General features: G+C 48.6%; 9 protein-coding genes across 10 annotated transcripts in view; 6 read left to right on the top strand and 3 right to left on the bottom strand.

The window, feature by feature from the left end:
* Pmar_PMAR016611 (hypothetical protein) overlaps positions 1-1,041 on the top strand; it is a gene marked incomplete at its 5' end in the record, with an annotated part of 1,516 nt that extends 475 nt beyond the window's left edge. Inside the window, 4 exons of the mRNA XM_002780371.1 lie at positions 42-136; positions 185-259; positions 424-592; positions 647-1,041. Coding sequence (XP_002780417.1) covers positions 42-136; positions 185-259; positions 424-592; positions 647-751 — 444 coding nt within the window. The 3' untranslated portion in view covers positions 752-1,041. The remainder of the gene's footprint in view (positions 1-41; positions 137-184; positions 260-423; positions 593-646) is intronic.
* A 541-nt stretch (positions 1,042-1,582) lies between these two features.
* On the top strand, positions 1,583-2,972 carry Pmar_PMAR016610 (hypothetical protein). Its single transcript, XM_002780370.1, has 8 exons — positions 1,583-1,708; positions 1,762-1,887; positions 1,938-2,030; positions 2,219-2,330; positions 2,374-2,481; positions 2,535-2,603; positions 2,652-2,696; positions 2,744-2,972. Exons 1-8 carry the CDS (start codon positions 1,599-1,601, stop codon positions 2,807-2,809), a joined length of 729 nt encoding a protein of 242 aa, XP_002780416.1. The 5' UTR covers positions 1,583-1,598; the 3' UTR covers positions 2,810-2,972.
* A 1,905-nt stretch (positions 2,973-4,877) lies between these two features.
* Pmar_PMAR016609 (heat shock protein 70, putative) lies at positions 4,878-6,845 on the bottom strand (the record flags this gene model as incomplete). The annotated part of the gene is made up of 1 exon (XM_002780369.1): positions 4,878-6,845. The coding sequence occupies one exon, from the start codon at positions 6,843-6,845 to the stop codon at positions 4,878-4,880; it is 1,968 nt and encodes a 655-aa protein (XP_002780415.1).
* Positions 6,846-7,279: 434 nt separating this feature from the next.
* Pmar_PMAR016608 (heat shock protein 70, putative) lies at positions 7,280-9,348 on the bottom strand. Its single transcript, XM_002780368.1, has one exon. It carries the CDS (start codon positions 9,339-9,341, stop codon positions 7,392-7,394), a length of 1,950 nt encoding a protein of 649 aa, XP_002780414.1. The 5' UTR covers positions 9,342-9,348; the 3' UTR covers positions 7,280-7,391.
* A 290-nt stretch (positions 9,349-9,638) lies between these two features.
* Positions 9,639-11,576, bottom strand: Pmar_PMAR016607 (heat shock protein 70, putative; the record flags this gene model as incomplete). The annotated part of the gene is made up of 1 exon (XM_002780367.1): positions 9,639-11,576. One exon carries the CDS (start codon positions 11,574-11,576, stop codon positions 9,639-9,641), a length of 1,938 nt encoding a protein of 645 aa, XP_002780413.1.
* Positions 11,577-12,435: 859 nt separating this feature from the next.
* Pmar_PMAR016606 (hypothetical protein) lies at positions 12,436-14,539 on the top strand (the record flags this gene model as incomplete). The annotated part of the gene is made up of 4 exons (XM_002780366.1): positions 12,436-12,528; positions 12,575-12,718; positions 14,286-14,374; positions 14,419-14,539. The coding sequence occupies 4 exons, from the start codon at positions 12,436-12,438 to the stop codon at positions 14,537-14,539; spliced, it is 447 nt and encodes a 148-aa protein (XP_002780412.1).
* An 870-nt stretch (positions 14,540-15,409) lies between these two features.
* Positions 15,410-17,004, top strand: Pmar_PMAR016605 (Ammonium transporter, putative; the record flags this gene model as incomplete). Its single annotated transcript, XM_002780365.1, has 1 exon — positions 15,410-17,004. The coding sequence occupies one exon, from the start codon at positions 15,410-15,412 to the stop codon at positions 16,895-16,897; it is 1,488 nt and encodes a 495-aa protein (XP_002780411.1). The 3' UTR covers positions 16,898-17,004.
* A 697-nt stretch (positions 17,005-17,701) lies between these two features.
* On the top strand, positions 17,702-19,222 carry Pmar_PMAR016604 (Ammonium transporter, putative; the record flags this gene model as incomplete). The annotated part of the gene is made up of 1 exon (XM_002780364.1): positions 17,702-19,222. The coding sequence occupies one exon, from the start codon at positions 17,702-17,704 to the stop codon at positions 19,220-19,222; it is 1,521 nt and encodes a 506-aa protein (XP_002780410.1).
* A 304-nt stretch (positions 19,223-19,526) lies between these two features.
* Positions 19,527-21,277, top strand: Pmar_PMAR016603 (3-ketoacyl-CoA thiolase A, peroxisomal precursor, putative). Of its 2 annotated transcripts, XM_002780362.1 has the most exons (9): positions 19,527-19,658; positions 19,707-19,839; positions 19,888-20,068; positions 20,119-20,235; positions 20,280-20,376; positions 20,427-20,526; positions 20,581-20,872; positions 20,922-21,049; positions 21,092-21,277. In XM_002780362.1, the coding sequence occupies exons 1-9, from the start codon at positions 19,539-19,541 to the stop codon at positions 21,172-21,174; spliced, it is 1,251 nt and encodes a 416-aa protein (XP_002780408.1). In that variant the 5' UTR covers positions 19,527-19,538; the 3' UTR covers positions 21,175-21,277. The 2 variants fall into 2 exon arrangements, with proteins under 2 accessions (XP_002780408.1, XP_002780409.1); XM_002780363.1 differs by having other exon boundaries at positions 20,922-21,277.
* The last annotated feature ends 267 nt before the right edge of the window (positions 21,278-21,544 follow it).

Genomic DNA, 21,544 nt, shown 5'->3' with positions numbered 1-21,544 from the left:
GGGGGAGTTTCGTGGCGAGTGACGGAATATTTGATCATCAGGTTGCTAGAAGGATCATTGGGAATAAAGGAAGCAATATGAAGAGGATAGTTGGGCTGTCTAACGCTAAGTTACGTCTGAGAGGACAGGGATCTGGGTAAGAGGTGATGCTAGTTTATGAGGAATTATTGGTGCGTTGTTGTAGATACCTAGAAGGGACTCTTAGACGAGAGTCCCCCGATCCTCTACATCTGTGTATTAGCTGTGTTACTAGGGAAGGGTAGTATCATCGTCATCATCATCATCATCATCATCATTAATATCATCATCATCATCATCATCATCATCAATATCATCATCATCATCATCATCATCATCATCATCATCATTAATATCAATATCAATATCATGCGGAATGATAATAGTGGATGTTATTATTGGTAGGTATTTGGCTGCAGTGAAGGAAACGAAGACACTTTTGAAGCGGGTGTATGCGGAATGGAGGAACTTCCAAATTAAAAGAGGAAGGGGAGATCCTGGGATGATTGGCATTCAGATGAAGGAGCACTTTCTTACTGGTCCATCATCAACTATTCGTGGAGGCGGCACCCAGGTTCGAATCCCACGGACGGTATTTTTATACTGAAATATTATTCATCTCGTTTAGATATTTAATACTTATAGTCCCAGACGATTCGGATCATCATCCCCAGTAAGTGAGAAGAAGGATCTTTATTCATCAAGAACTACCATGAGGAGCAAACGTCACTGAGGCGCTGATTTATGTGGAAGCGTTTGTAACCTTAGTGGTATTATTATAAGAGTGAGATCTTTGCTGCACTTCACCGCCATCGTGACACACTCGAGTGTATCATAATAATAACATCATCATCACTACTGCTGAAATTGTGAAGATGTCCAAATCTGATGTCAACAACACTGTTGTTGGATACCCTTTGTGGTAAGTTATGATAAGAATTGTTGTAAATATGAAGACGGCTTGATGATAATGATAATAATAACTATTATTTTTATCGTACCGCTCCTTGGCCATATCATCGTTGAAGGAGCCTTCCAGACGTCATAACATCTGATTCAACCCCCATACCTTGTTTGACTAGAGTCTGACTCCTTCTGAGATCGGCATTGTGTTAACACTCCCTCTCAATCATCGTAACAGTCCTTGTCACTTCCCCCATGTATGATGTCACACCCGCCCTGCCATACCATCAAGGAGATGCCAAGTTTCGCCCTTCCGCATAGGAATAGTCGATCCAGATGCGTGTGCATGCGTGCAGCCGCTATATGTTAATGAGTTGGAAGTGCTATGCTAACCGGCAAGGGGAAGAGGTAGTGAAAATGAGAGATCTCTGCGGACGTTATATTCGAGGTAATATCTATGAACTGTTCCATGTATCACTGATGAGTATATGAAGTATTCGATAAGTTTTTCTCGAGGGCTGTCTTGTTGGGTTTAGTGTTTATCCCTATGTACCTTTGGGAGGTTTGTTGTCTTTGGTAAGCGTGTGAGGTTAATGTAGCTGTTGGTGGTAGAATGGTCGACATGCGGTAACTACTGCTCCTCCTATCGGTTATCCCTGGTAGTTCCCCTCACGTGAATGGCTACTAATATGAGCGACAAGTGCAGCACAGAGGCTGTTTATTCGTATGATTATGTCGGTAAGGGAGTTGATCGTAAGGAGCCTATCTTTGTGAAGGATGACGATGAGTAATGTAGTCAGGGGTGGATTTTTAGTGACAGTATTCTGGATGTTGTTTTAGAGAGCTGTACCACTTGGAGCATTTCCTGGTTCCGCCTCATTACAAGAACGATTTGAAGAGGATTATGTTGCCAAAGGGGCTCATTCTGGACCGTACAGAAAAACTGGCTATGGATATTCGTCAATCGTGAGGCTTGTGTAATTTTGTGGCGCAGCGGTCGAATTTTTTCATGGCAGTTACGGCGATACTGAGCTGCATTTACTGTGTATTCTCAAAGGCAGTCGTGGGTTCTTCTCTGAACTCGTTGGATATCTGAATCGCATTCATAGGTGGGGTTGGAGTGCGACTGAGTGAACAGCTTTCAGTGTTGGAATATATGATTGCTTTCCTCAGCTGAGTTCGAGAGTTTATACATACGAATCTAGGTAGAAATGCACAAGAATTAGTAAGAATTTCCCGAAAGTCCTGCAGAATTTTCATGTTGTCACCAGCACGTGTGCATATTAGATGTCCATAGGTACACGACGAATATGCATCACGCGCCGTATCAGGAGCACTACGTCAGAATTAAAAGCTATCATAACACAGAAAGCACGGGGAAGTTGAATGTGATGGCCGATGACCTATCAGTAATGAGCTCGGATGAAATGAAATGAAGTCGTTGTGTGGCAGGTCCTAAAGGATAAGGACGTACTTATTGTTGAGGATATTGTTGATACTGGCAATACTCTGTCCAAGTTCTGTAAGCATCTGGAAATGTTCGGGCCCAAGTCCATCAAGGTGGGCGCCTTTCTGTGACGATGAATGGACGGAGATTGTTTTCGTACTAGTAGGTTGCTACACTGGTTGAAAAACGAACTTCCAAAGCGTGCGGTTTCAGAGGTGACTTTGTTGGATTCTCTGTAGGGTCGATATTGATGTTCATATTCATCATGTGGTGGCTGTCTCAGGTACCAGATGATTTCATCGTTGGTTTCTGTTTGGATTACAACGAGGTGAGATTACCGACTATCCTTTCAACTACTTTCATGGTGTTCTTTAGCACTTCCGTGATTTGGAGCATGTTGCGGTACTGACCGACGAGGCCATCATGAAGTATGCCAAGTAGCTGTGACGAGCCGTTGTTGTGCTGAGGAGGGATATCCTCTGAGGTGCTGTGGTGATGCCCTCATAGAACTCCATCGTCACCGTCGTCGTCAGTAGTGGTTTTAATTGTTCTGTCATTTCTGAAGGTTCTGGTTGCTGTGGCTCGGCCGGGAATTTCTTCTCTATCTTTCTGCCCTGTATCCTGTCATGGTAAAACAACCGGTTGGACTGTTGAGCTGGCGGGATCGCTGCTACTCTCGTCGATTCGTTTTGTGATTATGGTAATGCCCTGATGATGGGTCCCTCTACAATATTCCTCACAAGGAATATGTTTTGCGTTTAAGTGATGGGCACTACTATTCTGTGTGGGGCAACAGGATCATACAATCACTCATTATCTATGCATAACGCATGCTACATGGGCCTAGCCCGCAGTAGCGCACTACTAACGCTAGTACGATAGAACGATACGAGTGCTAGAAGTTAGATTAGTTTTACACCAGCGACCTGGAGCACTTTCAAGTGCTCAAGTGTGGGTTTCCGGTTGAAGCTTAGTCTTCCGACTGAATCCCGTATTGGGGGTCGGCTCTTTTGTTCACCAGACCTCCCGGACGTGAGTGGGTTGCGTCCTGTTCACAACATTCCGGACAGCTTTCACGAGACATCAAAGCGAACCGTCCTGTTAGCCACAAGCGTCAACGGACGGCGTGAGTACCAGACGAGTCTATCGCTACGAGTCGATCGCCAGATTGTGGCTGACTCATTTTCTTTCCACTCGTCGCACCCTCGGTGAAGGTTGTTGCGTGCAGCTCGGTGCAGTCACCACCTAACTTGGATCCACAACGCCACAGCCTCACAATACACTCTCAGCCGTACTTGGCCACTCACTAAGCACCCCCTGGGGTCGTAATCTGCCATTCAGAGTGACTGCATCGCAGGCTTCCGGGCTTCAGGTTAAAATACTGGCTGTCGTTTGCTGGAACCGTATGCGGATACTGATTCGCGAATCTGAGTCCATGATTAAGTTTAGACTCACCCCGTGGTTCCGATTCGTGATTCAACTCACCCGGATTCGAGAGAACTGATTCAGATTCCCTGTTCAGGAGAAGTAGTCGAGATTTCTGAGTATGAATTCTCGAGACAGAGTCAGATCACGTAATCGCGAGCAAAATCCTTCATCCTTGATTTTAATCAGCCACTGAATTCAGAGCTTTTGGCACTGAGTCAATAAACGCTACTACGCTAGTACGCTACTGCGTACTAACAGTAGTAGTACTCTTACCATAGTGGGGACTCCTTAGTACACTCCAATTCCGAATGGATTACGCTGTTCGAGCTCAATAGTCGAGGCCCAGAGTTAGCCGACTTGTTAAGTTGACTCCGACGTTCTAGTGAACATATTGAAAAGTTAGATGTACGAAAGATTTCCGTCATTCCTCTAGTGCAGCAGGGAACGTTCTAGGATGCGGACCGAACCTCCCGAATTCTGACCTCAAAGAGTGAGGTCTTCTTCCTTTCTTGAACTTCTGACTTTCAGTTACTGGGTGTAGCGACAAGAGTGTATCTTGTCGAGAATGTCTGATTCAAACCGTGATTCCCTGATTCTTAAAAATACTCAGACTCAATGGAATCACCTGAAAATTATGCCTCATAAGCAAGGTATATCGAATAAGATTTCTAATCAGCCAAATAATCAACTGTAGATTTAATGCTTCGATAAATTATCGAAGCAGGTCGAAGACTCATATATCATCGCAATGATCCTGATTTCTCGTTCAAGAGTAGATGCTCTGGATCACCTGTTACATCAAGACCCTCATATAGACCCTGCTCTGAAGTTCAGAGTAGGGTACCCAAGCATCAGTTCAGAGCAGGGGTTCAAAGTCTCAACCCCAACTTTCGAGGGTAGTGCCGAATGGCAATCTGATCTTGGGGCCGGTTTATATTACGACAGTTTGCCTACTGTATTCAACCCTTCCACCCATACATCCACGAGTTTTGTACATGTTTGCTCATCAACTGATGAAAACTAAAGCCTTCAAGTCGAACGGTATTTGAAACAACTCTTGTAAAAGTGTGTGAGTTCAGATTTAATCAACTTCCTCGACAGTCGGACCGGAACTGCTACCGGTAGGGGCAGCACCAGCACCAGGAGCACCAGGGGCACCGGGAGCGGCGTCAGGAGCAGCGCCAGCATCACCACCAGCAGCCTGGTAGACCTTCATCATAATAGGGTTAACAACACCCTCAACTTCCTTCTGCTTAGCCTCGAACTCTTCCTTCTCGGCCAACTGATTCTTGTCCAACCACTCGAGAGCCTCGTTGACAGCCTTCTCGATAGCGGCCTTGTCCTCATCCGAGATCTTATCCTTGAGCTTCTCGTCCTGAAGGGTGTTCTTCAGAGTGTAGCAGTAGTTCTCGAGACCGTTCTTGGCGTCAACCTTCTCCTTGTTGGCCTCATCCTCAGCCTTGTACTTCTCGGCCTCGTTGACCATGCGATCGATATCAGCCTGGGAGAGACGACCCTTCTCGTTGGTGATAGTGATCTTGTTGCTCTTGCCAGTGGACTTATCCTGAGCACTCACGTTGAGGATACCATTAGCATCAATATCGAAGGTAACCTCGATCTGGGGGACACCACGAGGAGCTGGGGGAATACCCTCGAGCTGGAACTTGCCGAGAATGTTGTTATCCTTGGTCATAGCACGCTCACCCTCGAAGACCTGGATCAACACACCGGGCTGGTTATCAGCGTAGGTGGTGAAGGTCTGAGCCTTCTTAGTGGGGATGGTAGTGTTACGCTCAATGAGCTTGGTCATAACACCGCCGGCAGTCTCGAGACCGAGGGAGAGAGGAGTCACATCCAAAAGCAGGAGGTCCTGGACCTGGCTGGAACCCTCACCGGTGAGAATAGCAGCCTGAACAGCGGCACCGTAGGCGACAGCCTCATCAGGGTTAATGGACTTAGCAGGCTCCTTGCCATTGAAGAACTCCTTGATCATGGATTGGACCTTGGGGATACGAGTGGAACCGCCGACAAGAACGATCTCGTTGACACTCCTCTTGTCAATACCAGCATCACGAAGAACCTTCTCAACGGGGCCCATAGTGTTACGGAAGTAGTCCATGCAGAGCTCCTCGAAACGAGCACGAGATAGAGTGCAGTTGTAATCGATACCCTCGAAAAGGGAATCAATCTCGATAGTAGCCTGGGTAGAGGAAGAGAGAGTCCTCTTAGCGCGCTCGCACTGAGTACGGAGACGACGCATGGCCCTCTGGTTGCCCTCGATGGTCTTGCCACGATTCTTACGCTTGAAGTCCTGCATGCAGAAGTCGAGGATGCGGTTATCGAAATCTTCACCACCCAAATGAGTATCACCAGCAGTAGCCTTGACCTCGAAGATACCATCCTCGATGGTCAAGAGGGAGACATCGAAGGTTCCGCCACCAAGATCGTAGATGAGGACGTTCTTCTCACCCTCACCTTTCTTATCGAGACCGTAGGCGATAGCAGCGGCAGTAGGCTCGTTGATGATACGAAGGACGTTAAGACCAGCAATGGAACCGGCATCCTTGGTGGCCTGTCTCTGGGAATCGTTGAAATAAGCAGGGACAGTGATAACAGCATCATTGACCTTAGAGCCCAAGAAGGCCTCGGCAGTCTCCTTCATATAACCAAGAACCATGGAGGAGATCTCCTCGGCATGGAACTGTTTGTGCTCGCCCTTATAGTCGACCTCAATGATCGGCTTGTCATCAGAGCCACTCACAACCTTGAAAGGCCACATCTTCCTATCGTGCTGAACAACGGGATCGTCGAACTTGCGGCCAATGAGACGCTTGGCATCAAAGACGGTGTTCTCAGGGTTCCTGGCAACCTGGTTCTTAGCGGCATCACCGATCAACCTCTCGGTGTCGGTGAAGGCAACATAGGAAGGGGTGGTACGGTTACCCTGGTCATTGGCGATGATCTCGACAGCGTCGTTTTTCCAGACACCTACACAGGAGTAGGTAGTACCAAGATCAATACCGATAGCGGGAGTTTTCTTATCAGACATGGTAAACAAATAGAGTATGAATGGAACCGATGATGAAATATAGCAGACAATCTGGGAAGGGGGACACGGCGCAGCGTTGCACAAAGCTTTGTTATATCCTGTTCGATTGAGTCGATAAATTGTCTACTGTCTACTGTGAACAGTTTCCAGTACGATGATCAGGTGAGATAAGCCCTGCGATCAAGCTCTCCGGATTATCAGACATCTCGACAAAGCAGATTCGTTGCGTCTTGCCAACAATTCGTAGAAATCGAGTATGAATGTAAAAGCATGACGTCAGCTTCTCATCGGCAAACTAGTATGGTGCCCCCAGTGGAAAAGCGTCATCTACTACGGCCAAACTGATTGAACAATGAAGTTGGATTTATAATGGAGAGTACTCGTTTATTTGTCTTCGAATTCATGCAATTGACTAACACTACAGTCGTACAATTCAGGTGTGTGTTGAAATACCGCGTTAATCGAATACTCATCTCGAGTTTCTATGCAATCCAACCAGCAGATCAAATGTACGTCATATGCGCCCAAAGACATCTCTTAGAATGCTTAGTCGACCTCCTCGACAGTGGGACCGGAAGGAGCACCACCGGGTGCAGGACCCTCTCCGGGAGCGGCACCAGGGGCAGCGCCAGCATCACCACCAGCAGCCTGGTAGACCTTCATCATGATGGGGTTAACAACACCCTCAACTTCCTTCTGCTTAGCCTCGAACTCTTCCTTCTCGGCCAACTGATTCTTGTCCAACCACTCGAGAGCCTCGTTGACAGCCTTCTCGATAGCGGCCTTGTCCTCATCCGAGATCTTATCCTTGAGCTTCTCATCCTGAAGAGTGTTCTTCAGAGTGTAGCAGTAGTTCTCGAGACCGTTCTTGGCTTCAACCTTCTCCTTGTTGGCCTCATCCTCAGCCTTGTACTTCTCGGCCTCGTTGACCATGCGATCGATATCAGCCTGGGAGAGACGACCCTTCTCGTTGGTGATAGTGATCTTGTTGCTCTTGCCAGTGGACTTATCCTGAGCACTCACGTTGAGGATACCATTAGCATCAATATCGAAGGTAACCTCGATCTGGGGGACACCACGGGGAGCTGGCGGGATGCCATCCAGGTGGAACTTGCCGAGAATGTTGTTATCCTTGGTCATAGCACGCTCACCCTCGAAGACCTGGATCAACACACCGGGCTGGTTATCAGCGTAGGTGGTGAAGGTCTGGTTCTTCTTGGTAGGGATGGTAGTGTTACGCTCAATGAGCTTGGTCATAACACCGCCGGCAGTCTCGAGACCGAGAGAGAGAGGAGTCACATCCAGAAGCAAGAGGTCCTGGACCTGGCTGGAACCCTCACCGGTGAGAATAGCAGCCTGAACAGCGGCACCGAAAGCGACAGCCTCATCAGGGTTGATGGACTTGCAAGGCTCCTTGCCATTGAAGAAGTCCTGAATCATAGACTGAACCTTAGGGATACGAGTGGAACCACCAACAAGAACGACCTCATGAACATTGCGCTTGTCGATGCCAGAATCACGGAGAACCTTCTCAACGGGGCCCATGGTGTTACGGAAGTAGTCCATGCAGAGCTCCTCGAAACGAGCACGAGAGAGAGTGCAGTTGTAATCGATACCCTCGAACAGAGAGTCGATCTCAATGCTGGCCTGGGTAGAGGAAGAGAGAGTCCTCTTAGCGCGCTCGCACTGAGTACGAAGACGACGCATAGCCCTCTGGTTGCCCTCGATGGTCTTGCCACGATTCTTGCGCTTGAAGTCCTGCATGCAGAAGTCGAGGATGCGGTTATCGAAATCCTCACCACCCAAATGAGTATCACCAGCAGTGGCCTTGACCTCGAAGATACCATCCTCGATGGTCAAGAGGGAGACATCGAAGGTTCCGCCACCAAGATCGTAGATGAGGACGTTCTTCTCACCCTCACCCTTCTTATCGAGACCGTAGGCGATAGCAGCGGCAGTAGGCTCGTTGATGATACGAAGGACGTTGAGACCAGCAATGGAACCGGCATCCTTGGTGGCCTGTCTCTGGGAATCGTTGAAGTAAGCAGGGACAGTCACGACGGCATCGTTGACCTTGGTCCCGAGGAAGGCCTCAGCAGTCTCTCTCATCTTGGTGAGGACCATGGAGGAGATTTCCTCGGCGTGGAACCTCTTAGTCTCACCCTTGAAGGTGACCTCAATCATGGGCCTGCCATCAGAACCATCAATAAGCTTGAAGGGCCACATCTTCATATCGTGTTGAACAACGGGATCGTTGAACTTGCGGCCAATGAGACGCTTGGCATCGAAGACGGTGTTCTCAGGGTTCCTGGCAACCTGGTTCTTAGCGGCATCACCGATCAACCTCTCGGTGTCGGTGAAAGCAACATAGGAAGGAGTGGTACGGTTACCCTGGTCATTGGCGACAATCTCGACAGTGTCGTTCTTCCAAACGCCGACACAGGAGTAGGTGGTACCGAGATCGATACCAATAGCGGGAGACTTCTTGTCGGACATGGTTTAAGAGGAGACTATGAACGAATTAGATACATAAGGCGCGCGCCCGAAGGTGATCTATAGCTAATTGACTGTGACCGCGCATGCACTTGCATGCACGTTGACATCTTACGACATTCCTTTCCACACCACTTGGTGACCTAAGAAAGAACAGACCGTTGTCGAGATTGAAAAGACTGGCAACACAAGACGACATGAATACAGATGGGGTGTCTTTACGGTGTTTGTATGTGGCTTATAGAATCTCGTCATTCTAAAAAAAGAGAATATGCACTATTAGAGTTCGCCCGAATATAATTAGTCGACCTCTTCCACAGTAGGTCCCGAACCACCGGCAGCAGGAGGCGGCGATCCACCCTCGGGCATACCACTAGCTCCACCACCAGCAGCCTGGTAGACCTTCATCATGATGGGGTTGACAACACCTTCAACTTCCTTCTGCTTAGCCTCGAATTCTTCCTTCTCGGCCAACTGATTCTTGTCGAGCCAGTCCAGAGCCTCGGAAACAGCCTTCTCGATAGCGGCCTTGTCATCATCAGAGATCTTATCCTTGAGCTTCTCGTCCTGAAGAGTGTTCTTCAGAGTGTAGCAGTAGTTCTCGAGACCGTTCTTGGCTTCAACCTTCTCCTTGTTGGCCTCATCCTCAGCCTTGTACTTCTCGGCCTCGTTGACCATGCGGTCAATATCAGCCTGGGAGAGACGGCCCTTCTCGTTGGTGATAGTGATCTTGTTGCTCTTGCCAGTGGACTTATCCTGAGCACTCACGTTGAGGATACCATTAGCATCAATATCGAAGGTAACCTCGATCTGGGGGACGCCACGAGGAGCTGGCGGGATGCCATCCAGGTGGAACTTGCCGAGAATGTTGTTGTCCTTGGTCATAGCACGCTCACCCTCAAAGACCTGGATCAACACACCAGGCTGGTTATCAGCGTAAGTGGTGAAGGTCTGGTTCTTCTTGGTAGGGATGGTAGTGTTACGCTCAATGAGCTTGGTCATAACACCGCCGGCAGTCTCGAGACCGAGGGAAAGAGGAGTCACATCCAAAAGTAGGAGGTCCTGGACCTGGCTGGAACCCTCACCGGTGAGAATAGCAGCCTGAACAGCGGCACCGAAAGCAACAGCCTCATCAGGGTTGATGGACTTGCAAGGCTCCTTGCCATTGAAGAAATCCTGAATCATAGACTGAACCTTAGGGATACGAGTGGAACCACCAACAAGGACAACTTCGTGTACATTGCGCTTGTCGATGCCAGAATCACGGAGACATTTCTCGACAGGACCCATGGAATTACGAAAGTAGTCCATGCAAAGCTCCTCGAAACGAGCACGGGAGAGAGTGCAGTTGTAATCGATACCCTCGAACAGAGAATCGATCTCAATGCTGGCCTGGGTAGAGGAAGAGAGAGTCCTCTTAGCGCGCTCGCACTGAGTACGAAGACGACGCATAGCCCTCTGGTTGCCCTCGATAGTCTTGCCACGATTCTTACGCTTGAAGTCCTGCATGCAGAAATCCAGGATGCGGTTATCGAAATCCTCACCACCCAAATGAGTATCACCAGCAGTGGCCTTGACCTCGAAGATACCATCCTCGATGGTCAAGAGGGAGACATCGAAGGTTCCGCCACCAAGATCATAGATGAGGACGTTCTTCTCACCCTCACCCTTCTTATCGAGACCGTAGGCGATAGCCGCGGCAGTAGGCTCGTTGATGATACGAAGGACGTTGAGACCAGCAATGGAACCGGCATCCTTGGTGGCCTGTCTCTGAGAATCGTTGAAGTATGCAGGGACAGTGACGACGGCATCGTCGACCTTAGTGCCAAGATATGCCTCAGCAGTCTCCTTCATCTTTACCAGCACCATAGACGAGATCTCTTCAGCATGGAACTTCTTGACCTCGCCCTGATAGTGCACCTCGATCATAGGCTTGCCATCTGCACCAGAAGAGACCTTAAAAGGCCATAACTTTATATCGTGCTGAACGACCTGATCGTTGAACTTGCGGCCAATGAGACGCTTGGCATCAAAGACGGTGTTCTCAGGGTTTCTGGCAACCTGGTTTTTGGCGGCATCGCCGATCAACCTCTCGGTGTCGGTGAAGGCAACATAGGAAGGGGTGGTACGGTTACCCTGGTCATTGGCGATGATCTCAACCGTGTCGTTTTTCCAGACGCCAACACAGGAATAAGTAGTACCAAGATCGATACCGATAGCGGGGGACTTCTTAGCCATTTTTAAAGATGTCGAAGAGCTTGAAAACCTGAGTGAGAGAATGCAGAATATTCGATAGTGTACACGAGGATGCGACTTCACATTCGAATACCACGGAAATGTTTGGATGCGCGACGGGTGGCGAGCGAGATTTCCTGCACGCATGAGCATGCGCCGTTGGAGGACGCGCTCGCCCTCATTTGGTGCGACCTCAAGATTCTTTGCAAGGAGAGGAGTGCTTTCGGCATCCTAGGTCACTGGCCGGCGTTGGTCAAATCGAAACTGGGGCCGGAATGCCATTCTTCATACATCCACTCGACGAGTATGACGGTCACGCTGTGACCAAGTACCTCATGGACTCAATAATCTAATGATCTGAATTGTTCCCCATTGCCGATTTGGAAAGTGCCAAGCAAGCAAGGTGGTGAAGGTTATTCAGGTTATCAACGTTTCCCTGCTCAAGCTTCGCCGTTGTTCAATATTGACACTGATTGTTTCCTTTGGGAATCTTCTTACACCAATTAAGTTGTAACTTGCACATGAGTGCAGGATAGGATTGGGCTTTGGTTCGCCACGAAGGGGAATTTGGTTGCCAAGTGACGTGAATCGATAGTAAAACCCCACGAGATCTGATTCAGTACTCATTGTTTGAGGCATACGGCGGGTACGGTTCATCCTGATTGACCCGTGAGTCTTCATGGTAGGCCCATTTCTGTAAATGATAGTGACGTCCGATCTCAAGGGTCCATTATGAATCCTTGAGTTGTTCGGCTAGAGAATAGGTCGTAGTATAGTAGCTGGACTCAACCCAAGAAGTCTTGGTATGTGTCCTTCAAGGATAATACTTGACAATCTTGGGATTAGTTTGTTGTTTGTCTCAATGACTAAATACGACGACGGAAGTACAGTGAAGCAGCTCTTCAAAGACCTGGTCCCTTCCCCAACGCTTTTGCTCACCTATCCTATGTTCATGGTATTAGTTACTTTGAGTGGATCTCCGTATACTTCTCCAACTTCAGGCCAATGCCCGGCTTTTGGTGTACAAGGACCCTGAGTTGATGGCTATGCGAAAGGTTCAGAAGATTCGGATGCCTCTGGTGTTGCACAAGATGAAGGATATTAAACATGTCTACGGTGTGGCCGCACTGTACCGAGGAGCTGATGTACTAAGGATGTCGGACCGGTATACGAGCTCATTGGCATTATAGGAATTTGGATACTTGAGTACTATATCAGCCGACCTAAGACGTAGCGAGTCGTTTTGTCCGTCTAAATTGATACCTTGAGCGAAACTGTCCTCTCCAATCATGGAATGGTAGTCCTGAGTGGTGAAATAGAAATCTTATTCAAAGTTCATCGCTAAACTTGTTCACCAATCTGCAAATATGGAGTACGGAAGTTCATAAGTAATCAAACTCGAAGAGTCTTTACTCATGTATGTGATACCCCAACAGGAAGACGTAGCAGCCCTCCTCTTCGGCAAATAGATTCCTGAGTGGTATAGTGGCCACCTATTCGGCAAATAGATTCCTGAGTGGTATAGCGGCCCCCTATTCGGCAAATATATTCCTGAGTGGTATAGCGGCCCCCTATTCGGCAAATATATTCCTGAGTGGTATAGCGGCCACCTATTCGGCAAATATCCTGAGTGGCATGGCGGCCCTCTATTCGGCCAACATTCCTGACTGGCATGGCGACCCCCTAGCTGGGGAACATTCTTGAGTGGCATAGCGGTCCTCTATTCGGTAAACATTCCTGAGTGGCATAGCGTCCCCCTACTCGGCGAGTATCCTGAGTGGCATAGCGGCACCATATTCGGCAAACATTCCTGAGTGGCATAGCGGCCCTCTTGTTCGGCAAAAAGATTCCTGAGTGGCATAGCGGTCCCCTATTCGGTAAACATTCCTGAGTGGCATAGCGACCCCCCACTCGACGAGTATCCTGAGTGGCATAGCGGCCCCATATTCGGCAAACATTCCTGAGTGGCATAGCGGCCCTCTTGTTCGACAACAAGATTCCTGAGTGGCATAGCGGTCCCCTATTCGGTAAACATTCCTGAATGGCATAGCGGCCCCCTACTCGGCGAGTATCCTGAGTGGCATAGCGGCCCCATATTCAGCAAACATTCGTGAGTGGCATAGCGGCCCTCTTGTTCGGCAAAATGATTCCTGAGTGGCAATGCTGTCCGCCTGTTCGGCAAATAGGTCCCTGAATGGCATAGTGGCCCTACTGTCCGGCAGATAAATCCCTGAGCTGCATAGCGGCTCTCTGTACTCGGCATATAGATTTTTTAGTAGCATAGGGGTCCCTCTGCTCGTGAAATAGATTCGTGAATGGCCTAGCGACCCCTCTACTCGCCAATTAGATTCTTGAATGGCATAGCGACCTCTCTATTCGCCGAATAGATTCCTGAGTGGCATAGCGACCCCTCTATTCGCCAAATAGATTCCCGAATGGCATAGTGACCCCTTTATTCGCCAAATAGATTGCTGAATGGCATAGCGACCACTCTATTCGCCAAATAGATTCCTGAATGGCATAGCGACCCCTCTATTCGCCAAATAGATTCCTGAATGGCATAGCGACCTCTCTATTCGCCAAATAGATTCCTGAATGGCATAGCGACCCCTCTATTCGCCAAATAGATTCCTGAATGGCATAGCGGCCCCTCATTGCTACACTGACTACTGGGCGGCTACACCTCATGAGTCGCCCCCCTGTTTTTGTTAGGTCAACATCCTACACAGTTGTGCTAAAGTCTTCCTCAAGTATCCTCTTACGAGCTGTGATGTAGGCCCGAAGAAGAAGGCAGCATATAGGTAGTATACCCAGTACCTTGGTAGTATCACCACGTGGTCATTAGATACGCTGTGGAGTTCATTACCTATCCATTGCTCTTGGCAACAGCTCGTATTGCTGTGTATGGTCAGGACCCAATCTTGGATTGTGGGTTGCAGCAGTGCTTCGAAGAAACTGTGAAGTAATAATCCACATGGCGCTAAGTTGGTGGGGAAATTTGGTTGGCTAGCGGGAGATTCCAGGTTCAATCCTAGCTCATGTCACTCAGGTATGACGGCGTTGGCGGCCTTTGGTCCGGTGTTATCCCTTACATGATATCTCTATCATATGAGGAGTTTTCTCAATGGGTCATGTCCTTCTTGCGATCGCGGCATCCCAACTTAGACAAAACAGACGAGCTTGTGGTGGGTACTGGTTCCATCTTCTATCAATAACAGCATCACATCCCCCTCAGCTGCGAGCATGCCTCGTTGGCCACGGCGCTGTTCTGACAACGCCCTTCCTGAGCATGTCCACTATACTAAGATGCCAAAGCGGAAATCCCAACCTCCCTGATCCTCAGCCTTTGATGGTAGTCGGTTCGTCAAGATTCTGCTTCTTGGTCTAGGGTGTTCTATATAGGACGTCATATCTAACTTGCCCTGGAAATCCACGATCATACAGCTGTCACTAATCTCGGCCCTCTGCGCGCTTAACTGTAAGTCGCACTTCGCTTGCTTTCAGCATAACTTCTGTCGTGCGTCAGATGCGTTGATCGAAGATAAGCATGCGGACGATGATGAGGACGGGAGGAATAGTGAGCGTCGAAGATGATTCCATCGGCTTTCGAATGCCTCTTCCTGTGTAACCTTTTCCTACAATTGCTGCTTCGGGTTTTAAATTCATCGGTCTCGCGAGATCTCAAGCAAGTGGGTTAATATACCACAGTGATGATGCACTCTTGTAGCCATTTATTAACTAATAATTACTATTACACTCCGCTGCTGTCAACAGCCTCGTTAGCGGCTTCCATGTTCTCCTCAATTACACGACGACAACTGTTGCTGCTACTGACTATGGGTCTAGTAGTGGCTTCCATCGCTCAATCGGCAGGCGTTGAAGATGCGGTCTCCTCAGTAGACCCGCTGACTACTATTGATCTTCGCTATTTACAAACCTCTATTGACCCCACGGTTATTTCCTCTCTAGAGGAGGCCGTGAAGGAATTGTCCTTTGCCACTGACACTCTATGGGTGCTCTGCTGTGGAGTTCTCATTTTTTTCATGCAAGTCGGTTTCGCTTCGCTAGAGGTGGGCTCTGTAAGGATCAATAGCGTCGAGAGTATCCTATTCAAGAACGTGCTCGACATCTGTGTTGGTGGCATCTGCTGGTGGGCCACCGGCTTCGCTATCGCGTACAGTCTCCAGGAGACTCAGCATGCTTTCTTCGGTCAAGGTCTATTGTCATGGCCAACTGACAGCACTACGCCTTCAGCTGGCGTGTTCTCTCTCTCTGAGTGGTTCTTCCAATGGGGGTACTCGACGACTGCAGCAACGATAGTGTCTGGGGGTATCGCTGAACGAGCCCGAATAGAAAGCTATCTTATCTACTCTGCTGTTATGACTGGTGTTATCTATCCCGTAGTTGTGTCCTGGACGTGGAATCCTGATGGTTGGCTACGGACGTCCTTCCAATCTCCCTACTACGATTATGCGGGTAGCGGAGTTATTCATCTAACAGGGGGAATTGGTGCGCTCGTTGGCAGTATCGTCCTGGGTTCACGGTCAGGGCGCTTTAAGGAAGGCGTCAGTCAGATAGTCTTCGAGCCTCATTCGCTGCCTCTGATAGTACTCGGCACTATCTTCTTATGGTTCGGCTGGTTTGGTTTCAACATGGGATCAACACGTGCATTGCATACTTCTACCCAAGCACTCACTGCTAGCTTGATCGCCGTCAACGTAACGTTGGCTGCAGCAGCTGGTGGATTGTCAACCTTCACGTTGCGATACATAATGCTGAAACATCACAAATATAACGTTAAAGCACTGTGCAATGGTATCCTCGCTGGCTTAGTGTCTATCACGGCTTCTTGTGCCAATGTCACGCCCAGTGGGGCTCTGATCGTGGGCGTTGTCGGCGGAATACTGTATCAAATAGCATCATGGTCGATACGTCTATTGAAGATAGACGATCCAGTAGATGCTTTTCCTATACACGGAATTGGCGGTATATGGGGTGTGTTGGCAGTAGCCCTTGTAGATTTCTCAGAAGGCTTCGATGCGGTCAGTTTTGCGCCAAACGTTGGTGTTGGATACCAATTCGGCATTCAACTCCTTGCGGTTGTAGTGATCACAGCATTCGTCGGAGTCTCTAGTTTGTTGGTCTTTGGGCTCTTCCGGATGGTACAGTTCCTCCGCATTGACGTACCTCCCACGGTAGAACGATGCCGTCGGCCGCCGGCTCCTGCTGCTGCTGGCCGACCAACGCTGAAGCCAAATGACTTGAGTGCTGGGGTCAGTGTGGATTCCCGAGCTCATGACTTTGACGATCTTAGTAGCACATGAGTTCTCTCCGCTGAACTGATTTTATATTTTCAAAGCCCATAATAACGAATGTATTCTTTTGGATCTCATGTGAACCCCTGTTTGACATAGTAATAGCAGTAGTAGTGAATGACGAGGGTTTGAGTTCACAACTGAGTGATCAATAATGGGCTCCTGTCGATGAGCGTGGCTCGGGGTGGTCGATTCAACCGGGATCAACGACCGCATTTACTCGCAATACACCACTGGATTATGCAAAATGAGCAACAATGTCAAAGACTGATCAATGGGCTCTGTTTTCCGATACCAACTTCTCTTAAAGGAAGCCTTTCCGAGTTGGGATGAAAATGACGCACCAAAGTTTGTCGTAAAATTCCAGATTTTCTCTGGGTTCGGAAGTACAGCTATCCGAAGCCGAATGACCCTATTTTCCAACTCTGTTTTCAAATGTTGGATTTCTCTAAGTTAAAAACGTTACTTCTCGGACGGGAGTAGCCTTACTCACACCGAGATTGACTCCCGTACCTCGTTGGAATTGGCATCCCTTCAGCCGTATCGACGAAGTTACTTTTGGTGCCCTCGTCCGCCTGCGAATCCGCGCCTTTTATACTATGCATGTGATACCAGAAAAATCGATGAGAACATTTGTGTGACACAAATTCTGTCATCGTCCCAAATCGATCTGTAACACACAATGCGAGACTCGGCGCTCGCCCGAGAGTATGAGCTCATTATGTGGTTATTCCTGAGTCGACTTGATGTGATACACAATTTGATCACAGGTGTAATCAACTCTGCTTGTTAGTTACTGCCATGGTGTCTTTAATGGTTTCATCGACCTTCTTCATGTTGTTGATGATGCTCATCGTTGTCACAGCGTCCGATGACTCGAGCATCGCTGATCTAGTCCGAGATTACCGCCTGCTGCAAGCTCGAGTAGCCGACTTGGAAGAGTCCTCTAGAGGCCTTCAGACGGTCACTAACGATGGTCTTGCTGCCTCTACCAACACCATTTGGCTCATCGTCTGCGGTGCATTGGTTATGTTCATGCAGGCCGGGTTCGCTTCTCTTGAAGCTGGTGCCGTTAGAGTTTATAACGTGCAGAACATTCTCCTAAAGAACCTCATAGACGTCTGTGTTGGTACTCTCTTCTGGTGGGCTTTTGGTTTTGCTATTGCCTACGGCTATGGTGAATCACATGGTTTCTTTGGGCGTGGCCTCACTTCCTGGCCTGCTGATGGTAGCAACGTGCCAGTTGCTGGTGAATACGCCCTTAAGGATTGGTTCTTCCAATGGGCTTTCTCGGCTACTGCAGCGACTATCGTTTCAGGAGGTGTAGCTGAACGTGTCAATTCTGTGAGCTACTTCGTGTACTCGGCGATCATGACGGGGTTCATTTATCCTTTTATTGTGGCCTGGGGTTGGAGTGGCGAGTTCTGGCTCACCAACGACTTCGATTCACCGTACTTCGACTTTGCCGGTAGCGGTATAATCCACCTTACTGGTGGCACCGGTGCTCTTGTAGGCGCTTTTATATTGGGTCCTCGTAAGGGAAGGTTTGATCCTAGAGTTGATCAAGCTATTTTCGATCCCCATTCGATCCCTCTAATCGTCATCGGCGTCTTTATATTGTGGTTTGGCTGGTTTGGTTTCAATGCTGGCTCGACACTAACCATGAGTGATGCCGCTACTGCACATACTGCCGCTCTAGCCGCTGTTAACACTGTCCTCTCTGGTGCCTCTGGTGGATTTACTCTATTTATCATTCGTTTTGGTATTCTTCCTAGTCACAAATTCGACGTTGCCGCAGTGTGTAACGGCATCTTAGCCGGTCTGGTCTCGATCACTGCTAGCTGTGCTATCGTCATTCCTGGTAGCGCTATTATCATTGGAGCCATCGGTGGTATTTTCTACCAGTGTGCCGCTGTAGGCATTCGTTATTTGAAGATTGACGATCCTCTAGATGCTTTCCCTATCCACGGTGTTTGCGGAACGTGGGGCGTCCTGGCTGTCCCCTTCTTCGACTTCGCGAAGGGTATGAGTTCTATGAGTTTCGCCCCAAATGTTGGTGCTGGTTACCAGTTTGGTATTCAACTGCTCGCTGTGGTGGCCATCATGGCTTATGTCGGCGGTTGCAGTATCATCGTATTTGGTGTGATGAGATTCCTCAAGATTTTCCGTGTTCATGAAGACCACGAAGTGAGAGGATATGATTTGTCTGCGCATAACCCTCATGCGGCGTACCAGTTGGACGGAAAGCATGCCAGGTCGCCGTCCACTGATGAGGGTACCAGGCCGCAAGCGGCTGAGAGTCTACCTGGGATCCAGATGGTCGGCGGAAATTAGGTATTTTTTCACATTATTAGATCTACTATATTCCTCTGATAGAATGGACATATTTATTATCGCTGATTATTATTTTCTTGTGCTCTAACTGATATTTCCCGAAGGCTGAGGCCGTGTTGAAGTTTCAGTGTAAATGCGCCGTTGTGATGTGCGCTCGCTAGGGTGATCGATTTTTCTTGAAGGTTTGTATCTTGCGTTCGTATGGTGGGTACTTCGGTCGAAGTATTCGTTAATGGTAAATGTAGTGCTGAAGATGCGTATGTTGGAGTACGGTCGCATGTAGTTAGCCTTGCCAGGGTCACATTTTTATTCATCTATGGAACGCGTAGCTGCTGTATCTACCCATGTTGCTGGTGGCCAGTCCAATACCTATAAGGATGAGAAGAAGCCAGATGACGTAGTTATCTGTGCAGCGTTGAGGACGCCACTCTGTAAGGTAAGTTGTTATGACAGTTCATGGCGATGTTGTTAGTGGTTGATTCAGGCTAAGAGGGGTTCCTTCCGTACCACTTCGGTCGAGGATATGATGTGTCCGGTTATGAAGGCCGTTGTCGAGAGGACCGGCGTTGACCCCAAGACCATTGGTGACGTCCAGATGGGCAATGTGCTTCAATCTGGTAGGCCGTTCAGATCACATATTGAATCGGAAAAGTGTATCGATTCAGGTTCTGGAGTTGTTCCAGCTCGTATGGCCGCCTTGATGGCCGGTATCCCGATCGAGGTCCCTACGGTTTCAATCAATCGGCAGTGTTCGAGTGGTCTCCAAGCGGTAGCCAACATTGCTTCTGATATCAAAGCCGGCTACATCAAAGTGGGCCTTGCTGGCGGCGTTGAGAGTATGAGCATGTACGTGTCTGAGCTGAGCTCTCTGTTGTATAATTTGGTCTCATCGTCAGGTATGACATGATGTCCGCATTGGACCCGAGTAAAGTTTCTGATAATGTCTTTGAACACGAAGCTGCGAGGAATTGTCTCATCCCGATGGGCATGACCAGCGAAAATGTCGCCGCTAAGTAGGCTGCTCATAGAGGGAGAAGATTTGGGGAAGTTCGATCAGGTTCGGTATCACTCGAGAGGTCCAAGACAGAATGGCTGTGGAATCACATCTCAAAGCGAGCAGGGCTCAGAAGGACGGATTGTTCGACGATGAAATTGTGAGGTTTTTATCTGCTTCGCTCCGCTGCTCATTTTTGATATGGTGAAGGTACCAGTGGTGACTAAGATTGTTGATCCGAAGACTGGTGAGTCTAAGACCATCACGGTGACGAAGGACGAGGGTTGTAAACCTGAAACGACTTTTGAAGGTGATTTATTTTTGTCTCCATTCATGTTCGTACCACTCCTTTGTCTCCTCGTAGGTCTTTCTTCTCTCCGTCCTGCCTTCTTGAAGGGTGGTTCCACTACTGCAGGCAATGCCTCGCAAGTGACAGATGGTGCTGCCTGTGTGCTTCTCGCTCGTCGTGATGAGGCCCAGAGACAGGGGCTTCCGATACTGGCCAGATTCCAAGGCTTCTCGGCTGTTGGAGTTCCACCCGAAATTATGGGTATTGGTCCCGCGGCGGCCATACCCGCTGTCCTCGCTCAGACAGGCCTCAAAGTTGCTGACATTGACATATACGAGATTAATGAGGCTTTCGCTAGTCAAGCCACGTGAGTTACCTTTATTGGTGGTTTTCGAATCACTCTTATTCATGATCAGATATTGTGTCCACAAGTTGAAGATTCCAGCTGAGAAGTTGAATCCGAAGGGAGGCGCCATCGCACTGGGTCACCCATTAGGTTGCACAGGTGCCCGGCAAATCGCTACGCTGCTTCCGGAGATGAAACGTGAGTTTGAGTTTATCTCCCGCTTCGATTTCATTCATCCAGGCACTAAAGCTAAGCTCGGCGTTGTTTCGATGTGCATCGGTGGTGGTATGGGAGCCGCTGGTTTGATTGTGAACGAGCAATAGATTCATTTCCCGATTGTATTCAAGATTTGTTGGTTTTTAGAAGGAGTCTAGTTGTATCTTTTCAGTAGAGGTACACATAATTTCTAGTGATTTTTCAACGGTTGTTGGTGAAATGCCGTTTTCAATATGATTAAAAACAGACACTACTGTTTGAGTTGAGTAAGCTGGCGGTGGGATTAGCTGAGAGAATTTGAAGATTGTGATTTTACTCATCGCCAGATAGTTGGGGCAGTTCGATTAGAAGTGAATCCTCGAACAGCTCACGTGGGGTATAGCCTATCGTCTTCGATCTCTATCAAGGCGTGAATGGATAGGCGTGCGATAGTTATACTCTAATGATTGGAAATCTCACTCTGAGGATAGTTTTGTG

This window comes from Perkinsus marinus (genome assembly GCF_000006405.1).
Source record: "Perkinsus marinus ATCC 50983 genomic scaffold scf_1104296944406, whole genome shotgun sequence".
NCBI lineage: Eukaryota > Perkinsozoa > Perkinsida > Perkinsidae > Perkinsus > Perkinsus marinus.
The sequence above is the reverse complement of the archived record's forward strand: the minus strand, read 5'-3'. Positions and strand labels throughout refer to the sequence as shown.